General features: G+C 43.2%; 1 protein-coding gene and 1 non-coding gene across 4 annotated transcripts; one reads left to right on the top strand and one right to left on the bottom strand.

Moving 5' to 3' along the window:
• Positions 1–106: 106 nt before the first annotated feature.
• On the top strand, positions 107–18,796 carry micu3b (mitochondrial calcium uptake family, member 3b). 3 transcript variants are annotated; one of them, XM_047585560.1, is made up of 15 exons: positions 107–237; positions 2,541–2,688; positions 4,447–4,478; positions 4,647–4,725; positions 7,482–7,529; positions 7,631–7,713; positions 8,088–8,159; positions 9,279–9,320; positions 11,164–11,259; positions 11,614–11,702; positions 11,929–12,100; positions 14,159–14,267; positions 16,014–16,171; positions 16,620–16,688; positions 17,803–18,796. In XM_047585560.1, the coding sequence occupies exons 1-14, from the start codon at positions 130–132 to the stop codon at positions 16,686–16,688; spliced, it is 1,305 nt and encodes a 434-aa protein (XP_047441516.1). In that variant the 5' UTR covers positions 107–129; the 3' UTR covers positions 17,803–18,796. The 3 variants fall into 3 exon arrangements, with proteins under 3 accessions (XP_047441516.1, XP_047441514.1, XP_047441515.1); XM_047585558.1 differs by lacking the exon at positions 107–237 and adding an exon at positions 744–1,020; XM_047585559.1 differs by lacking the exons at positions 107–237; positions 11,164–11,259 and adding an exon at positions 744–1,020.
• Positions 14,954–15,026, bottom strand: trnaf-gaa. Its single transcript has one exon. It is a non-coding gene; the product is annotated as a tRNA-Phe (tRNA).
• Positions 18,797–20,584: the final 1,788 nt, after the last annotated feature.

Below are 20,584 nucleotides of genomic sequence, written 5' to 3'. Positions count from 1 at the left end.
TTGCAAGGACACGCGGACGCGCGGATTTCTCACCAGATCTCATCTGCCGCTCGCACCGATTTCTCCCCTTCTCACCGCTGCGTCTTCATCAGTTGGAGGTGGGCTGCAGCTGCTGCTCAGAAAGCCCTCATGTTGCATACCTGTCCGCGGCGGTGGGTGATGATGCCTCGGTGTGTGACACGGACGCAGCGCGAGGGAGGATTCAGTTGTAAGGACTCGGTAAACGCTGCAGTGCAGGTAAAGGAGCTCCTGGAGGCTTTGCGCTCAAAGTGGCAGGGTTGGTGAGGCAGGTGCAAAACCACAGGACTAGTAATGGGGCGGGGCTGTCACAGTTGAGACGTGCCCTGGCAGGGATTTTTTTTTTCTTCTTCTTCTCCCAAGGCACAAAATAAGAGAGAGAGAGAGAGAGAGTTGATGGTGGGCCGGGGGATTAAACTGAACATATGCATAATTTTTATTATTTATTAGTATTAATTAATATAAAGCATATACTCCAAATAAAACCCGAAATAGACTGTAGAATTCAGCGTTTATTTATCTGTGTGTGTGTAAGAAAGGTTTCAGCAGCTCCGTCACTCTTGAGATTTTGACGCCCTTTAATCCCACGGCGACTTGAAATACCCACGGCACGTCTCGCGATCTCGGAGCAGCTCGAGCGGCTCTGCCCTGCTGATTGTGAGTTGAGCGTGTGTGTGTGTGTGTGTGTGTGTGTGTGTGTGTGTGTGTGTTATCGGTTACGACAGCTCAGTGTAAACAGCCATGGCTGCACTGCGCAGGCTTATCCTTTCATTCAGCTCCAAAACAGGGACGTTTACCGCGCGGACACAGCAAACATCCTCGAAGGTGCTGAAAGTTATCGCGACCGGAGCCTGCGTCACCGCGGCCGGGGCCGGGGCTGCTTGCTACTACTACTACTACCGCCACTGCTGCTCGCTCGCGGACCGGCGTCCCGGACTGAGGAGCCACGTCGAGGCTCGGCTCGTACACCTGGCGCTGCCATCGGTCTCTGCTACCGATAAGGTACAGTGGGGGCATTTGTCAAGCAGCAGCGGGGGGTTTAGTGGCAACATTGAGCTCACTACGGTCTGACAAAAAAAAATAAATAAATAGATAAACGTGGATAAAGGGTTTATTTTTTTTTCATTTAATAACAATAACAGCCCCACACAGAGCAACTCCAAGAGACAATTGCGTGTTTTCGTGAATTTACAGTTATAATCATGTCACCAGGAGGAGCTATCCGCGACCTTTGGTGCTGAAATGGCAAAATGGACAAAGGCGTCTTTGGTCATGTGACCCATCAGCGGCCATAACTGATGGGTTTGTTTGCCTTTGTTGCACGTGTGACATAACCAGTGCTTATTGTGGCAGTATGCAGAGGAAGGGGTGCGTAATAAGTGGTATTCATTTTAATGCATTCATTATTATCTGTTTATATTATTTAGGGTCTGGACAAAACACCACAAACACCTGACTAGTTATTTAGGCCGCACATGTAGTTTTTGTTAATGCCAGATGTCATCTTAAAAAGATAAATAATAAATGATAAGATGGACCTGGGGGAAATCTACTGAAACCTATTAAGTTACTGTTCCATTCATTTATGAACAAAACAATCCAGGGTCACACAGAGGAAATCCTTACATTTGCTTTTGCAGTTTTCTTAGTTTTCTGTCAGTGTATTTAAAACTTTGTGGTGGTTTGAAGTAGTAACAAAACCTATAACCGAGCCATCACCTACAACAACATACTTACATACAAAAAAAAAAAAAAACATTTGGACGAGTCAACTCAATCGCAAAAAGCAAATGTGTTAATTTAGTTATTTTAATCTCTAACAGCACTACATTAGGCGTCGGTGTCATTTTGTCTAACCCCTGCGCAGCACGCATGCTGGCCTTTTACACGCCAGCACTTCTAAGTCTCTTTAGCTAAGACGTGTGTTGACAAGATTTTCACAGATCACTGGGGGATATAAACAAACATGTAAACCACGTCTGGTTTGAACGCCTCATTCCCTGCAGAGAAAAGATTTCTTGTTTGATACGTGTGGGTAGGAGGGAGGCAGACTGGACTGGTGCAAGGAGGAATCCAGGGACACAGGAAACTGGACACTGGGGCTTTGCGGAGGGGCTGATATTTGATGAGAGGTGGGGGTGGTTAGAGGGGGTTTAATGGTTAAGCAGAGGGGGGCACACATTCCCTGGGTGTTTGCTCGGTGCCCAGTGGACCTGGCAACGTGCCACCTGACAGAGAGATCTGCTCTGTCTTCGCCAGTCCAGCCTTCTGATCTGGCTGGGTTTGAACAGTTGTTGGGACATTATCTGCAGCGCAGGGATGAAAAAATAGTGCTGACATAACATGAACCCCATTACTGAATTAATGCAGGGGCCTCTTTGTTTTTCCATGTGAGTGCGTTTTTGTTTTTTTTCCGTGACAAGAGAATCTTCTGTGAGTTTCACAAAAAGCATCTTTCAGACAGTATTATCACTAATATGATTTGCAACATTTCTTGTGTATGCTTCCCTGTGTGTTCCCAGACGAAGACTTATGGCCTGGACGATGGAGACGTGTACATGTCGTCCAATGAAAACAGATTTCGTCTGTTCACTTCAGTGGAGTGCGAGGGCCAGCTCTACATGACGCCGCTAAACTTCATCGAGTCCGTCACTCTGAACGAACCAAAGAGTGAGTTGACTTCCAATATTCAGCTCATCCTGGCGACACTACACACGCTTTAGGGGAAGAAAATAATCATGGTTGATGTTTAAAAAAGTTCAAAAGTTAATTTAAAGACAGGTATGCAAAAAAACTGAAGACATTCCCATGAAAACTGTGTTTATTAACTGATTTTAAAACAAATCAGTTAATAAAGAAAATTATAGCCCTTCCCCCGTGGACCAAATAGTTCCAGGAACTCCAGAGCTTTTGGAAAAAATAGACCTGACACCCCCACCCCGTAGCAATGACACTCCTTGATAGCAGCAGTCCTCCCCAGGAGGACACAGACACAAAAACACTTTAGGAACAACTAAAAAAAACAACATGAAGAACAGCACAGGATGTTGACCCGGCCTCCAAATTCACCAGATCCCAAACTGATCAAGTATCTGTAGGATGCTCTAGCACAAGCCACAGAGGCCCCTCCCCTCAACTCATGAGACCCAAAGCCCCCCACTAACAACATCCTGTTTCCAGACACCACAGGACACCCTCAGAAGGACCATGTCTGTTCTCTGATGAGTCACAGCTGCTTTGGAGGCACAAGGGAGACCTACACAGTATTAGGATGGCGGTCATAATGTTACGCCTAATCAGTGTAGATGTAGTCCTTTCTCCATTAGATGGATTCTAGTGATAATTAGTGGCACTGGGGAATTGCTCGTTCCGGAGATCAAACTTTTCGAGGGCCACGAACTACGGCAGAAGAGTCACATTTAGTTCCTCTGGGTGGAAACTAAACTGGCCCCTGAGTTCCTGGTAACGTTCTCATTGTGGAAAAGTGTCAACGCTGTGTGTCTGCACGGGATAAAGTCTGTGATTTTAATACCTAAATAAGTGACCTTTATTGTGTTATTTTAAAAGGCACCGGCCATGCGGCAGCACTCCACCCACATTTAGTATTCACTTTAAATTATGCAACGGTTTAATAACACTTTTCCAAAAAAAAAAACCCCATTGCTGTTTCCTATGATATTTTTCGTTTGCTGAGGGCGTGTGAAGTGCCATCGGACAATAAGTCAGGGCTTGAAGTGCTTCAGTCATAACACCTGCATAAAGATAGACATCTTTACCAGCAACCCTACTTTTATGGCTCATTTATGTGGCAACAAACCTGCAGGGACCCACAGAGACCAAACAACTCAGCATGCGTGGCACACATGTAATTATAAGACGATCTTCTGTTGTGTATTGACTGTAATGTAAGGTGTGTGATTCCCTAATGAGGACAGTCATCGTGACACATTGGTGGCTGGTAAAGGGACTAGATTTTCCATTTTTGGGGATGGTTTAATATATGGAGCGAGCTTCAGGTGCTGTCTTGAAGTGTAACTTATTCATATGCGAGCCGAGAGATTTCACCCAGATGACACGCCTGCGCTGAGGACAATATAACCCCTTCCTCCGTTCAGTCAATCATAATCCCAGACACAAGACTCAGACTTTTAAAAGTGTCAGTGGAGAGTTATTGTCGCTGTTATCGATGTGATTTTCCAGCTAGGTGTTTTTACGACACGTCCATCTTATCTTCTGCTTTATTGGCCATCGGAATGTGTTCGTGCTAATGCACAGTGCGTGCCACTGGCCACACAAACGCCTGTTCTCACTTTTGTTTCCCACTCGATGCTGAAATCATCACTTTTTTTTTTCTTTTTTAAAAAAGGCACATTTTTAAAACACGCCACCCACTAACCGTTAACCTTGTTGTTGTTGTTTTTTTTTTAGATAGGAGAGGATGGAAGTCCCTCACTAAAAAGGTGAGTGGTCCCTTCATCAAAACATTTCATGCTTATTTACAGAATCTCCTCCTTATCTGTTGTAAGACCTTCATCGTTCGTGTAGCTCCTGCAACCTCTGCATTACGCTGTGATTACTCAGGACTCTGAAATGAGTGAGTGATTTGGGATTTTCTTCTGTTCCCGCAGGAATTAGACAAGATGCTTGGTGATACCCCACCTGTTGGGAAAGGATCATCCAACTTGTTTAGAAACCTTCGTGAGCGAGGTAAAGAACCCGTTTGCTGTTTTGCAGCTCCATACATAAACCTTTGAATGTAAGTAATTCGCCTTTGTGCTGGTGTTTTTTAAGCTGTCGCATTAAGGCCCTCCCATGTCTTGTTCAGAGTGTGTGCTCTGTTGTCCCTAACCCAGAGCAGAGAGTGTGGGCTGTAAATGCTATCTTATCTCCCCATCAGTCTGGTGACATGTTGTAGATTTATTCTTAGGTAACCTTTGCAGGAGGGAATGCTTCGTGGGCAACACGCAGAATGTTCCACTCTTGTTTTTATCATGGAAAATATACGTAAATAAGGAATTATTCACCAGTTTTTGCAGATTTTATCTTCCACTCGTGCATCATTTGTGGAGGCAGACAGTGTTTTAACCTGAAACATAGAACAAATGAAGCTTTGGCTTCATTTTGCACCACAAACCTGAAACTGCCTCCTTCCATTATTGATGATATTTGCTGCCTTCAGATGAGAATCACACAGGAAAGACGTGCACACAAAATGCCCGGTGTTCATTTATAACTTTGCCCATATCAGACATATTCAAAAGTGTAGAAGAAAAATCTATACAACTCGATTACGATGTGTAAACAGCCACCAAAGAATCAAGCTCAGTGGCCTTCACCCTTCCTGAAAACACCAGCTGACACGACTGAACTGTGAGCCTCGAGACAATTTCGTGTTTTGAGTTTGTGAAAAAAACAAAAGTCCATGGTCTAGCCAGGACTTAAAATCTTATTACTAGCCTGAAAGTTAGATGAGACTGTGTAAGATACACCATACATCTTAAAGTTAGTTACTTTACATGTACATCGAGCCAAATTACTGTCAATAACACTATTTGAGGCCTCCCTGTGTTTTTTTTTTTACTTGTTTTAAGATTGTCCAGTAACAAATAACACTTATGATTTCTTAATTTGCATTATTTTATTTATTCCAAGCCCACTCAAAAACCAATTTACAATCACTGAAAACCCCAAACATGTGGTTGGAGGAAACTCAGAGACGATCCAGAACCATCTTACTGTGAGGAACCTGTTGTAACCATGCATCAGAAAATAATAAATCAATCCAATAGCACTAACAGTTTTATTAATCAGGTGAAGAAGCGGCAGGATGTGGTTTCAGGATTTCCTTTGGCTACAGAATCTTCAGGCTCCTGAGCTGCAGTTTTTTTGAGCAGGGCGTCCTGCACATGTGGAGCCCTCATGGGTGTGTTTCAAAAGAGAATCTGATTTCACTTAATGTGGGCTGTGAAGCTATACAGCCGCACTTCATAGTTGCATGAAGGCAAACTGTAGTTGTCACTGTGTTTTTTTTTTTGTTTTTTTTTTTAATGTTCCCACCCGGGCCTGCACTCGGTGGGTCGGGTTGAGCCAGTGGAGCATCAGATCTCACTGTTCTGCTCTCTCCTCTGTTGCTTTAGCTAAGTGCCAACACTGGGATTTGGGGCTTTTAATCCTGCTGTTAAACGTTGCAGCTTTGTCAGGGAAAAAAGGACCGGATTGATCTGTGAACAAAGCGTTGCTTCAGAGAATGAGGGAGCTGTTTGAACCCAGCTATGTTGAGACATGTCCCACTGGCCACCCCCCTGATCACCACGGACATTATGAAGCCTAAGAATGGCATTGGATTACATCTCCGGGACTGCCACTCTGTATGAAGTGTTTCTGTGGAATTCTTTGTATTGTCTAACAACATCTACTTGAGCTCAGAGGCTGAGCTGCAGGGAGGTGGAGGAGGAGGAGGAAAAGGAGGCGGGAGGGTCCCTCCAGGAGTGAAGGTGTGTGGTATTGGTGAGACATGGCAGGAATCTTAAAAGTTTTTTCCCCTCTTCAACCCATTTAAGCTTTAAAGGCTTTGAAGGTGGAGATGTGTTGTCATTATAGGGTCGTACCTGCCAGATGGAGGGAGCTGGGTGAGACGATGGAGAGCTCTGTCACGGGAAATTTTCAGATGATGTTTGCCTAGTGGCACGCACCACTAATTCTCTTTTGAATCGTCCGTTTGCCTGTGCGTTACGTATTAGGAACGCCAGCTTCTGGAGGACGACAGAGTGAAAACTATATGTTTGTTTGCTGTGTTTTTGCTTTAGTGTTCTTCTCCCTGGAAATATCTCCCTGCAGCAAACTCCGTACCTGAATTCTTTTCCCATAACACCCAGAGCAGTCACCCAGAACTATCTGAGCGTGATTCTCTATCTTCCAGAGCAAACAAAAGCTTGGGAATGCTTTCAGAGGCAGAAGGGAGAAGCCTCCTGAGCCGGCTGAGATGCCTCCTGACACTTACTCTTCCCTTCTCCGTGTCACACAACAAAGGGAGCTGAAGGACGCGACACAAAACCTGTATCGGCCGTCCTCAATCAGTGACAGATCACTTGAGAATGTATTACAGCTTGTTACCCAAACACGATCAGAAGCCGTGGGCCTTAAATTTGTTTGGGTTTGTGTCCAGATAGGTCAGCTCGGTTGTAAAGCCTGTGTTTGTGTGAGGGGGAACACCAAGCATGAAGCAAAAAGGCACCTTTTAAGATGTTATCAGCGAGCACAAGAAGATTACTCGTGTCTGTGGGCGTGCCGTGCTTCTTTGAAAGGCTTATTCATCCCGGCAGCTTGACTTTGAACATCTGTAAACACCTTGAGCTGACTCTGTTATACTATTTGACGCCGTCTTGAGTGTGAAAAGGAACATTTGGGTTTTTGTTTCTTGGCTTGGCTCATTTTTTCTTTCTCTCTCTCTCTCTGTGTTCCAGGTGTCATCAGTTACACAGAGTACCTCTTCCTGCTCTGCATTTTAACAAGTCAGCATACATTTTCCAAACTGCATTATCTTGGAATTTATCCAGACGTTAAAAGGTGTTTCTTCTGCAGAGTAATACATTTTTTTTTTGTTTGATTTCAGAGCCACATGCAGGCTTCAGGATTGCTTTCAACATGTTTGATGCAGATGGGAATGAAATGGTGGACAAGAGGGAGTTTTTGGTGGTATGAACGTCCTCTTTGTTTTCACGTATGACCTCCTGAGATCCTGCGTCCTCATATGGGGACAATGAGTTTTAGGTTTGTGGCAGCTTGTTCTGCTTCATTTAGACCCGTTGTCCTCATAACTGATTAGCAAGTACTCGTTTGCAATTCAGCCATGTGTCGGTATTCAAATAAACACTTTATGTTTTGGTACACATTGGGAACTTTGTTGTAACATGCAGTGAAATATTCCCCGTGTCCACATATGAGGACATATTTTTTATGCTCGTTAAATCCTACTAATCCCAAATTAAAAATAAATACAAAACAAAAGCTCAGGTCTCAGGAGGAGGAGTTATGCTGCAATCTCCGTAACAACATATTTTCTCCCTTAGCTGGAAGAAATTTTCCGTAAGAAGAAGGACAGAAAAGAAGCCACTGACGACATGCAAAGACTGGACCAGCAAGTATGAGTTTGAACTAAGGTTTTTTGTTATAATGTGTTCTTTCACTTGCTTGACTTGTTTTAGCAGAAAAGAAAACCACAGCGCTTGCAACTGTAGCAAGACGAAGTTAGCATATTGGCACGTAGCAAGCTACGCCCTCGATTCTTCTCAGTGATCTTTGTCAGGCACAGAAACCCTCCATGTTAGCTGAAAGCTAGCTGTTTACTGCTTTGAGACAACATGCAACAAGGTGGTAATTTGTGTCTTCAGATTGTTTTCCCCGGGAAAAAATTGTGAAGTTAATGCAGATTTAAAGTTGCAATAATCGGTCATTGTTATGAACCCACAGAGAAACATTTAATGTATGGACTTAAACCTTATTTTGGTTTTGACTTAAACAGAAAATCTGGTTTATTCCATTAGCTTAGCACCTAAAGTTAAGAACTGAATGATAAATAAGGCCGTAGCTTACATCTCAGGCACTGGTGGAGACCAAAAACAGAGCTAAAAAGAGAATGAGTGATTGACTGGCATTTGGATATAAACTTAAACTGAACTCAAATGTTGCTTTTTGTCATTGTGTAAACTGGAATCAATATAAACTTACACGTGTGCATCTTGATCTGCTTCCCCCATTAGCCAAAAGTGGTAAATGCAGCTTTGAGATGTCGACGCGAATCTTTAATTTCAAGCAAGATCAAACGTCGTAGGTTCGTGCTTGCGACTCTTGCAGGTAATCCTAGAGAGAACAGCGGCTGCACAGAGGTGAATGTGGTCACGCAGGGTAAAACATGCCTGAGGCTTTCATCTCTGTAGGGTTGTCTTATGCCACATGCAGGTGGATGTAAACAGGCAGAGCTGAAGAGAGCGATAAGCGCGACTCTTTGAGGTCTTATCGCACAAACACAACATGGAGGAGCTTATTCTGCCCGGGACATACGTTAGCATCTCTGGACAGTCTTGAATTAATCTTACACCCGTATATAACTATCAAAAAGATCATTAGAAGGGGTATTCCAGTCTTGGAAATATAACGATTTCTTTGAACATTGCATTCACAAAGTTGATTAATTTCCAGCTATGTTCGTATCATAAAATACTCAGTAAAGCGTGCACCTTCTCCTTTTTTTTTTCTTTCAGAGCCTGCAGCTTTACGGGGATCACACATCTCAGCCACACAGTGTATGTATTGCACTTTCTTTTTTTTTAATCCTGAGGAAAAATGAATTAGTCCTAATTGTTGCATGTATTTCTGGAATGTGGCCTTCCTAACCCGACCTGGCATAAACAACATACATGCGTCTCAGGGGCTTGACACCACCCGTATTTATCTACGTTAACACCAGATAACCTCATTCACATTCACTGAAATTGAAACACATCACTTTTTGTGTGTGTGCCTGTGTGTGTGGTAGTAGTGCAGGGGGGGGTACAGAGCAGATGATTTATGTATTAACCTTTTGTCAGCGTTGGGCAAGAGATTCCACTTCAAAAAGCTCTCACCTGAAGACTGACAGCGTCTTCGCCCGGACCCACATGTTTTATTTTTACAGTTTCTTGAGGAGTGGTATTTGAGCTCAGGTTACCTTTTGAGATGGGTTTGACCATGAAGATGCCAGTCAGAGAAGGAGGAGGAGGAGGAGAAGCAGAAATGTGAAAGAGGGTGCTGTTCGGAGGCTCTCTACCTTTAGGTGTGTCTTTTTTGTTTGGATTCCTGCAGATACTGTAGGTAACTTTCCAGCAAAAAGTTCAAAAGTCAAATTTTTTCAATAATGCGTAACAGGCTTGTGTTCGTTGCTGCGGTTGGACTTTCCCCAGCATGTTCTAATTACAAGCGCATCGGGATCTTTTCATGGGACGAGATGGGAGCGGGGTGGCGCATTAAAGAGTTGTTCCATAATTAGCTGTGGGATCATGTCGTAAATCTCCCTCTCTGGTAAAAAAAAGGAAAAACAAAAAAAAACGACGAGGCGTTGAGGAAGAGCTGTTCTATCAGCTGTCTCGGATTCCCCCCGCAGGGCTCGAGATATAAAGAAAAAAAAACTGAATTAGATAAATAAATATTATGAAACAGAGCGAGCCTTACTTAAGAGCACGTGTCTGCAGCAGCTGGCTCTTTCTGGTTGGTTGGTGTGTTAATGTTGCTTATAAATGAGGTGATGTCGAGACTTGAGAGGCACTGAAGAAATGATAGGTGCAGCGAACGTCAGAGGCAGCAACTTGTTTCGGTTTGTAAACAGAGGTTAAAATTATAGTTTATCTTTATTATTTTGTGCCAGGTTTTCTGTGATCTTGTTACTGCACATGGCACCAATTACGAGCAAAAAAACGCTCCGTGTAGCTGTAGTTCACGGCAGCTGGGAGAGCGCAGGGAGTAGCGAAGCTGTAATAACCGTAATGATTAGTTGATTTGAGATCAGGACCTCATTCACAAAAATGGCACGGAGTGTCTGACAGACAGCAGCAAATATGACACAGATGTAAGAGCTAAAACGTCCCAGAAAAACTGTTTTTTTCTCACAACAGATGTTTGAAGTTTGATAACCTGCCTTTACTTAGCATCAAATCTTGATATATTCACTGGACTCACTTACATAGTTGCCCTGACATGAATCCGTCTTCAGGTCTTAGGGCTTGCATGCCTTGGACATGTGTTAGCTGTGTTGGCTCGTCGTCCTGCCAAGAGGCTGTATGCATCGCTGCAGACCAGGCTCATGTCAAGGCTGATGGGCCTCTCAGATACACCGGTGTCAGCCCCACGCAATCCTCCTGTCTGTGTCTGCCATTCCGCCTCTGTGGCCACTGAGCTCACCTCTCCATCTGTCTGTCTGTCTTTTTCTACGCCTGCCTAATTCTCTTTAACACTTTTTTTCCCCCCCCACCGCTCTGTGCATCCTGGTCCTTCCTGCCTGTCACGACGTGCACCGTCGGAGTTTGTTTACCCGCCTTCCCCTCCCTAATCTTTGCCAACATGTACCAGATGTATTTTGTCTTATAACAGCTGTGCTTTCGACTGCTACCACAGGTTCTTAAAAAAGACGGTCAGCATGTGGAGGCCCGAGGCATGTGGGATGTTCTCAGACGTGGCACGAGTCAAGTTCTGTTTTCTGATCTCACTGAGGTAGCCGGGCGCTCGTTCAGACGCTTCTTCACTAAATAATAACATGTCAACACGCTACTGTTATCAGCTGAGTGCCTAGAAGCTCCTGCAGGTTTGTGTCAGCGAGCGCGGTGGAACGGGCTCTTGATTTATGCGCATATCTCGTTATTAAGAGTGAGTGCTCAAAGAGCATCTGCAGTGTTTAATGGTACCGTTGCATTGCATGCGTCTGTATCGTGCAGAGACGAGAAGTGACCTGACAGACTTTCAGAAGCTCAAATTCTGGGCACGGTTTAATAAATGTTTCCATGAGAGTCGTGCTGGTGACACAACAGCTGATCCCGGAGTCATAACGACATTTGTTTCCTCTCACAGCATGTGGATGAAAAAACACAGACGACGCTGTTGGTGCATTTCTTTGGGAAAAAAGGCAAAGCTGAGTTGAAATTTGAAGACTTTTACAAGTGAGTTGCGAAAGCCTTTTTGTCCGTTTGACGAATAATGATGACGTTCTTTAGAAAAGCATTGTCTCACGCTGTGATACGGCCATTCGTCATATTCACACCGTCTGAACTTCCAGCTAAACCTTTAGTGGTTTCATTAGTGACTTTGTTAAGCGTTCCTTTGTGCGTGCGAGCTTCCTGTGGTGGTGTCTCCTGTCAGCAGCTGCCGTCCGTCTCGTCTCTCCAGGTTCATGGACAACCTGCAGACAGAGGTGCTCGAGATAGAGTTTCTCTCCTACTCCAAGGGCATGCCCACCATCAGCGAGGAGGACTTCGCTCGGATCCTCCTTCGCTACACCAATGTGGATGACGTCAGCGGGTATTTGGAGAATGTGCGCTACGGCTTGCCAGATGAAAAGGTGCCCCGTCTTACTTTTTATGTCAAGTGCAATAACGCTCTTCTTTTAAGGATTTTAAAAAAGCTTATAAACGTCTGTAAGACCTGACTGTTATAATATTGGTATTTTTCTAATCCTTACCTCCAATAAATCTGCACATTCTCCTTATGGTATACTCTACAATTAGTTTAAATCTTAATTAAGAAGTAATACGTACTGCAAGGTTTTTCAGGGCTAGGACCCGCAAACTGATGGAGGGATTAAATAATGTATGTCTTCTATATTGAACTCGGCCTAGTGCTGTTTATAAATATTCAAATAAAAAATAGGTTCATATTTCAAGCAATTGCCATAAACATACATATCTTTACTTTTAATCACCAAAACATTTAGGCCTCAGTAGTTGGGATGATGGGAACCGCTGCACTGTTAGCTTCTCTTCTGCTAATTTTGCAGCGTGCGTCTGGGATTGTACCTGGGGACTGAATAGGCCCTCAGCCAATTGCAGGGAACCTGACAGAGTCAAAATGTGACATGCAGCCTTGTGATTGGCTCAGCAGCGATGGGGGCGTGGCCTACTGTGTACAGGAGGCTCAGATTGACAGGTCTAGTGTCTCACTGAATGAGTGTTGACTGATAGGTAAAGTCCTCTGCCTCCGTTTATCCCTTTACTGAAATATGATGGATTTGTGTTGCTGTGCATTTAAACAAATATAGCTTTTGGGGGGAAAATTAAACAATTTGTGAAAAATGTCTAATCAACCAAAGATTTTGCGACCCAGCCCCATTCACATTTTCCCTCTTTGCTCTGATGTCATAGAGGGTCCGTCTCCATGGAAGCCACTGCGCCTAGCCCAGATTTGTCAATCATGTTTTTTTTTTGTTTTTTTTTAAATATGATTTATTCTTTTTTACTGTCTATAAGCTAAACTGAGCTCACGTTTTACCAGCTGTAGTTTCCTACTAAGCTCACACATGAGATGGCTGGTATCTGTGAGAATGAAAGGGAAGAACGTTGAACTGTTCCTTTGAAAAAAAAAATGAGGGAGTGAATATTCAAATGCTTTAGTTGCTCTGAAAGCAGCTGAGGATGTGGCTGAATACTTGACGTGAACTGCTGCGATCCCAGACTGTGAGGGGGTTTCCAGAGCTACTCAGTCTTTTGACGAGACCTTCTGAAGAAGCTGGCAGCTTCATTTTCCTGCAAACACAGAGTTTACATCCCACCGTGGCCACACACGGACGCGAGTTTGAAATTGTGTGTGTGTGTGTGTGTGTGTGCAGTTTCGTGTGAACACGGGAGGATTTTACTCGTCCGTTTCTCTTCGCTGTCACGCTGTGAATTAGCCGTTGAGTGAGGCAGCCTCATTTTTAGCTTTAATTAGTTTTTCCCTCTTGGCACGCTGACCCACATGAAAAGGTGCCAGCAGCTCTTCAGATGACTCGAGTAGCCTGTTGCTAGATCTCCATTGATAATGAAGTGGGTCTTATCATTACCCTGAGAGATATTTTATGACTCTCGCATTGTTAAAACAGCAAAGCGTCACAGATTAGTCATTACTCCATTTGTTAGGCTGTGTGTGTTGTCTGTTCGGCCGGGGCCCCCGGTGAGAGAGGGAGCTGGTAGCCGCGGGATGCTTGAGTGGACATCAATAGGCTCAGTGTTTGAGTCATCAGCAAAGCCCGAGATGTTTGGGGATTCATCACTTTTGTTTTTGTTTATTCAAGTATCAGGTTAATCTGCCTTAGAAAAGTCTCCAAACGGCCTGACCTCTTCCCAAAAGCTACAATCCCCCCCCCCGCGCTGCTGACAGCTCAGCGTGTCCATACTGCGCAGGGAAAATCCAGCAATGTATACTTTGTGTCTTTGGGTGTGTGTTATCTATCCGATGGCTTCAAGGTCTCTGGCACACTAAAGGATTCCCCGCTAGATGAAAGGAAGCAGATTATGTATTGGGTGAATTTTAGCACCATCTCTGGCTGGAGTGTTGACACGTGCAGCTTTCTTGTTTTTATATGACTCCGTGATATCAAATTCTAAAAACTAAAAGCACTGTTTTAATGTTCGTCTCCTTGCAGGGAATCACCTTTGAGGAGTTCAGGTCCTTCTTCCAGTTCCTTAACAACCTGGAGGATTTTACCATCGCCATGCAGATGTACAACTTTGCCAACCGATCCATTGGTCAAGGTAAAGTCACGTGAAAGCTGCACAACGCGTTGTTTATTTGTAATGACACAAAGCATGCAACGTCTGCAGAGATGAGCGGCTGCACTAACCAGAGTGAAATTACCTTCTCGGTTTATAAAAATGCTTATTTCATCAAATTAATTCTCATCTTCTATAATGATTTATCCCTTTGGAGCATCGGTCTTCAACAGGGGTTCTGCAGAGGTGCTACAAGGGGGTCGCATCGTCTTTGATTGATTAGGCATTTTTTATATATATATATTTTTAATTTTCCCTCACAAATTTAAATTTCTTTAAATACACCTTTACACAAATCCCACCTTTTTTTAGAAAAGGGATAAATTAAGTGAGAAAACATTGCAGCCACTCTGCTGTTGCACATAAGAAAATAAATATTTTAACCTGTGTCTTATTTGAATAACTCAATATTGTATACAAAATTAAAATAATACTGTATATTTGTAAATATCACTGGGCTGAGTTTATATAGAGCACATATAGTAGGTAAGGGGCTCCTACTTAATCTCCCCATCAGTTTGGGGGCCTTGGCCCCAAAAATGTTGTGTACAAAAATGTTCTGTGAAAGTATTTGCTCAGAAATCATTTTTTTTTGCATAAGTGCAACAAGACTGGGGGTTGGGCACCTCTGCCCTGTGACCCCTTGATCCCAAAACAAGCACATTCCCTGCCGAAACCCGGGATCGAACCAGGGACCTTCAGATCTTCAGTCTAACGCTCTCCCAACTGAGCTATTTCGGCCCGACGTGTCGCAACTTTACATCACAATAGCACGGTGGCAGATTGACAAAACATACATATAGCAGCATATTACAATTTGTGCAAATCCACAAGTGTGAGATAATAATCAATGCATGCATTAAATTAGTACAAGGCCATAACTAATGGTAGAACTTCTTAACTGACTAGTCAAAGCTTGATGCGGAGTTTCTAATGTTTGTAGATATTGGTTCCCACCTCACTACTTTAACTGAACAACAGCAGCTTTTTATCATCTCTAGAACTAGTTTTCCTTTCAAAGCGTGCAGCAGTTTTGATATGTGGCGAGCCTCTTCTGTTTCACGCATGTCTGCAGTAGGAGATAAACAACATGGCCGAAAGTATGTGGACGTATCTAAATAAACCCCCACCCCTCTGGCAAGGATTTCCACAACACGCTGGACACCTGGCTGCTTCCATTTAGCTACAAGAGCTTTAGTCAAGTTGACCGGGGACGCTGGGTGACGACACAGGGCTCTTAGTTGATGCTCAAAGACACTAGATCACAGGTCTTCAACAGGGGGTCCGCGACCCCTTGGGGGGTCGGTACTGCATTAGACATTTTTTATATATTTTTTTTTTAGTTTTCCACACAAATTTAAATTTCTTTAAATACATATTAACATGAAACCAACATATTTTAGTGAAGGGATAAGGGATAGCTTAATATTGAAAGCAAAATGATAGTAATTTATATTTATAATTAGCGCTAGGTCGAGTTTAATATAGAACACATATAATTTGTATGTATATCTACTTAATTTTCCATCACTTTGGGGGTCCTTGGTGTGAAGACCCCTGCACTAGATGGTTATTCTGTGGCAATAGGTTCACTGAAACAATAGAGCTTAGCACTGGATAAAATGTGCAAATGTGTATTTCTGTATTCTTGCATATTATTCAAAGTAGAAAAATTATGTTGTTTGACAAATGAACGACCCGTGATCGCCTGCCTCTCTTCCCTCTCAGAGGAGTTCAGCCGAGCGGTCTACGTGGCCACGGGCATCAAACTGACGCGCCACCTGGTCAACACTGTCTTCAAGATCTTCGACGAGGACCACGACGGTAAACTCAGCCACAAGGAGTTCATCGGCGTCATGAAGGAGCGGCTGCACCGTGGACACGGGGTGAGACAAGTCGTTCTGCTTTCCATTTATCTGGCTGAAGACACTGAAGGTGACAGACCCGGCCCACTCTCCTCCTCCTCCTCCTCCTCCTCCTCCTCCTCCCTCATCAGCCTCAGACAGCCTCTCCTCGAAGCACTGGCTGATGTGAAATACAGATCCATTGGGCACATATGTTAAAGATGGATGACAGCCAAGCTTGATGCTTGATGCTGAGCTCAGACGTTTATTTTCAAAATAGCACTTTTACACTTAAGACATTTTTTTTCTTTTAGTTCATATCATCATGACTAAATTAACCTCCTGACACTGTTTGTCGCTGAAGCGCATGTTGATTTGAGGCTTTTGTGACGTCATACTGCCATCTAGTGGGACGTTGTGAAACTAGCCTTCTCACGGAATGATAATTTGCTTTTCTCTGTCTCCCTCTGTCTCTGTCACACATTCGCAGGGCGTCAGAGTGGACGAAAAGTTCGTCTCTTTCAAGTCCTGCATGAAGAAGGAGCTTTCAGGCAAATAGGTAAAAGTGTTTTTCTCGCACCGTCTGCACTTTCTTGTAAATGGGACGAGGAAGATTATGTTCCAAAAGATGAAAAAAAAACATTTTTATTACATTATTTTTTTTAAATGGTTCTCTGACAGCGTGCGAGCCACACTGCAGCAGTCGGCCCTTCTGAGATGTGTTTGAGGCCCCACACTCTCCTCGCCCGAAGCATTGAGTTACGCTGTAATATTAACGCCTGAACAACTGCCACCAGATACCAGCTTAGGGCTGCATACATGAGCAGTGAGCAGTGCAGTTTAAAGCTGTATAAATGTTTCAAAGGAAATGCACCTCTCAGGGGAGGGCTTAATAATCTACTCTAATAAAAAAAAAAAAAAAAAAAAAAGGAAAAGGAAAAGGCTTTATATGTGAAAGGGGACACTCTTATTGAAAGACCCAAGCAGAGATAGGTGAGAAGACGGATACGACTCATATATTTATGTTAGAAATATGAGCCTATAACCAGCAGTGTGTTAGCTTAGTTTAGCATAAGGACTTTAAGCAACTCTGAAGTGAGTTGCGGGTTAGTGGTGAGTTATTGTGTAATCATGTTGTAATTTTTACACTTTTATCATTTCAATCATTGATCAGTTAAGGGAGAAAGTTAACTTCTTCAGCATTAGTTCCCATACTGTTTTGGGGTTTTCCATAATTGATTCATTGTTTCTACCTTCTGCTTTTAATCAAACTGTATTTTCAGTTTTAAAAGAAAAAAAAATAGCTGCTATCTTTGCATATTCCTGGGAGCTGTGGGTGGTTTCTAACTCCCACGGGCATTCGTGCACTTAATATCTACAGCTGTGGTCACTGCAGAGGACCCAGATATTTTTGTGCACACACTTGCAGAAGCGCTGCTGCACTGGGCTGCAGCGGGTTTCGTGTTTCTCAGCATTCTAGTTTTTCGGTGTCTGATTTCTGCCACACGATATATGAGAAATGTGGGTTAAGCTCGAAAGCGGGGAGGACACAGATTATTTATGCCGGTTTTGCCTTCATAATGACAGTGCAGTTTACTACTTGTCACATCTGGTTTGTACTGACCCTTTTCTCTGTGCTTTTTTCTTTTTCTTTTTCTTTTTCTTTCGTGCAGATCCCAGTGCACATCTTACTGACTGGGCGATCTGTGCCAGACCGAATGGTTATTGCATGCTGCATCATCTTATTGTGCTATCTCAGAAGTTGCAAAACAAACAGGATATGGCACAAACAGGATGTGGTCTCACGGATGGAAAGCCGACGCCAAGTGGTCACATAAGTGACCGGCGGTGAAACGACAAAATCTACTTAACGTTACAGTATTCTAAACGGCACTTCTGTGTTTATTTATGCCTACTCTATTTATTGTTATTTATTTATTTATTTATTTAAAGATCCAAGGCTGTCTTTTTTTTTCCTCTTCTGCCAGTGTGTTTTGTTGTGCGAGATTCTCCCTCTGTCCTCGGCTCGACTCTGTTAGGTGGCAGCATATTGCTCGCTTACTTTGTTCTTTTGTCGGTTCTGCAGCCCCCCCTCCCCGACAGATCAACTTAGGACAGCACCTCCTCCTCCTCCTCCTCTAATTTCCTCCCAAAGCTCTGCAGCTGAAATCCTCCAGGGTCCTCCAGAGCCAGCAGGCCTGAGCACACTCAGTCTGTCTGTGGCTTTCCCACTGTTTAACTACAGGCAGCTAACAGCGTTAATCATTTCTTGGCTGGTAAAGAGGAGTGCTATTAAGCCACTGGCAGGGATGACCTCTGTGTAAATAAATATGCAAAATACCGAAGCCATATGTTTGTTTCTCTCTCGGGGAATTGAGGTTAAATTATCACTGGTACGGAAGGAACGTTGAAATTGACCTTTAGCTTAAACTTGCTGTACGTTGCCGAGAAATTATTGAAGACGGATGTTTGCTTTGGGTGGCGCTGCGTCATCAACACGTCTATCGGTCAAATGCATTGATATTAACCAGACTAAAGCTTTTGTATTTCTAGCTGCTGCTTTCTCTTAGTATTAGTCAGTCTACCTCTTTTGAATCAGGTCTCAACTGTTACACTGGGTGCACTTGCATTTCTAAGGGTGTGGGGCAATAAATTTAAAGTAACATATTTGGACTCTCGGCTGTTTTCTCTTCTCTGTCTTCCTCTTTCTTTCAAACACGCAGACACCTCAGCATAGTTCCTTGCTTTGTTGCAGCCGATCACTAAACGGGTTCTTCTTTTCTTTGTAGCTGCAGCGGACCAATGGAGGGACCACAGCAGAATAAATTAGCCGTTTTAATATGAACCTGAAGGCAAATCATTAACAGTATTAGTCATCAGGAACCTGGGGCTGTGTGGGTGTTCGAGAATCTAATCAGGGACTTTTTATCTTTAAATGATTAATTCGGCAGGGTAATAATTTGCAGTCTCAAACTCTTATCCTCTATTTAGTGAGGTAACATGACAGGGGTCCTTCAAGGATACGAGCCCCGGTAGCAGAAGTTTTACTTGTGGCGATTTACATATAAGCAACAGATGTTCTATTACAGGCCCAAATAAACCAGCAGTACTTTGGATTAAAACTCCAATAAAATATTAATAAATTTGTGGCTTGACACTATCTGAGAGGAAGGAGAAAAACATCCCCTTTCATATCTGCACATTTGCAAATGATTTTCCGGTGGAAACTGTAAAAGTAAAAGCGGTTTCACTCATAATAAGACAGCCCTGGTCTGTTTTACATTGACTTTAGGCCACAAGTTATTTATTTTTTATTTTTTTTATTACATTCTGTATATAGCAGATGCATTATAAGTTAAATTAAACAATGTTCCTCCAGGATCTTGTGCTATATAAAACTACACACAACCAACACTGAACTAACATTTCTTTGAGGTGCAACACATGAGAAAGTGCAACACCAAGCAAAATAATATTTGCAGACGGTGCAGAGTAAGCTGCAGGTGAAGAGCGATAATAAACCAGGAACAACCAGGTTCATATGAACACAATCACCCTCTGAAAAAGAAAATTATTCAGTATGTAGTAATACTACAGCAGCCTCACACAGCAGCTTGCAAAGTCTTAAAGAGCATTAACAATGATTCTGAAGCTAAGCCATGATATCTGGACTTTTTTAATGAAATAAACTGAATTCCCCATACCACATGTTTAATTGTACCATTAGTGTCTGGTGAACACCACATCTTCCCAACTGATACAGATACAGAAAGCTTTCTACAGTCCACCCTGCAGACATACATGCATGATATGGCCTGGGTTTAAGTACAACTCATATAAGTCAGAAAGCAGAGTAAATTGTAATAAAGGAGAAAAAAGATAGAGAATAAAATCAGAAAAAAAATAAAAGGTAATGTGCATATTAGAATCATCTTAATAATTAACATAAGTGAGGTTCCTGTTCATCAGAAACGACCTTGAAGACATTAAAACCATCAGGAACATACTGTATACACTCAGTGTTCTGACTTCAGCAGCCCTCACATCAACCAGATCCATCTGCAACATGTGCCCTGAAGATGCTCCTGGAACATTTAAACGACGCCTTCCTGTGTCTGAACCTCATTCAGATACTTCACATCATGTCCTCGCTGAGTTTAATTTGCCTCCATCGAGATAAGGCGTAAACCTCTCTAGAGGGAACACAGACACACACAAGGTCTTTACTTGTCCTCTTCAAGCCCCTGGCATTTTAAAACTAAACGACTGACCTGTTGAGCCGTGTCCTCCAGACTACTGTCTCCTCTTCTCTCTGATGCTTTTGGTGACAAGTGACCATGACTGCACCAGTGCTGGATGCAACGTGTAGACTACACAGCATATATGTGGTCACACACCACACAGACACAGAAGTTTAGTTTCAACATGCCCATCTATCTTTTCTCAGATGTGCAT

The sequence above is a fragment of the Mugil cephalus genome, chromosome 5, assembly GCF_022458985.1.
Source record: "Mugil cephalus isolate CIBA_MC_2020 chromosome 5, CIBA_Mcephalus_1.1, whole genome shotgun sequence".
NCBI lineage: Eukaryota > Metazoa > Chordata > Actinopteri > Mugiliformes > Mugilidae > Mugil > Mugil cephalus.
This window is presented reverse-complemented; position numbering and strand designations above follow the sequence as displayed.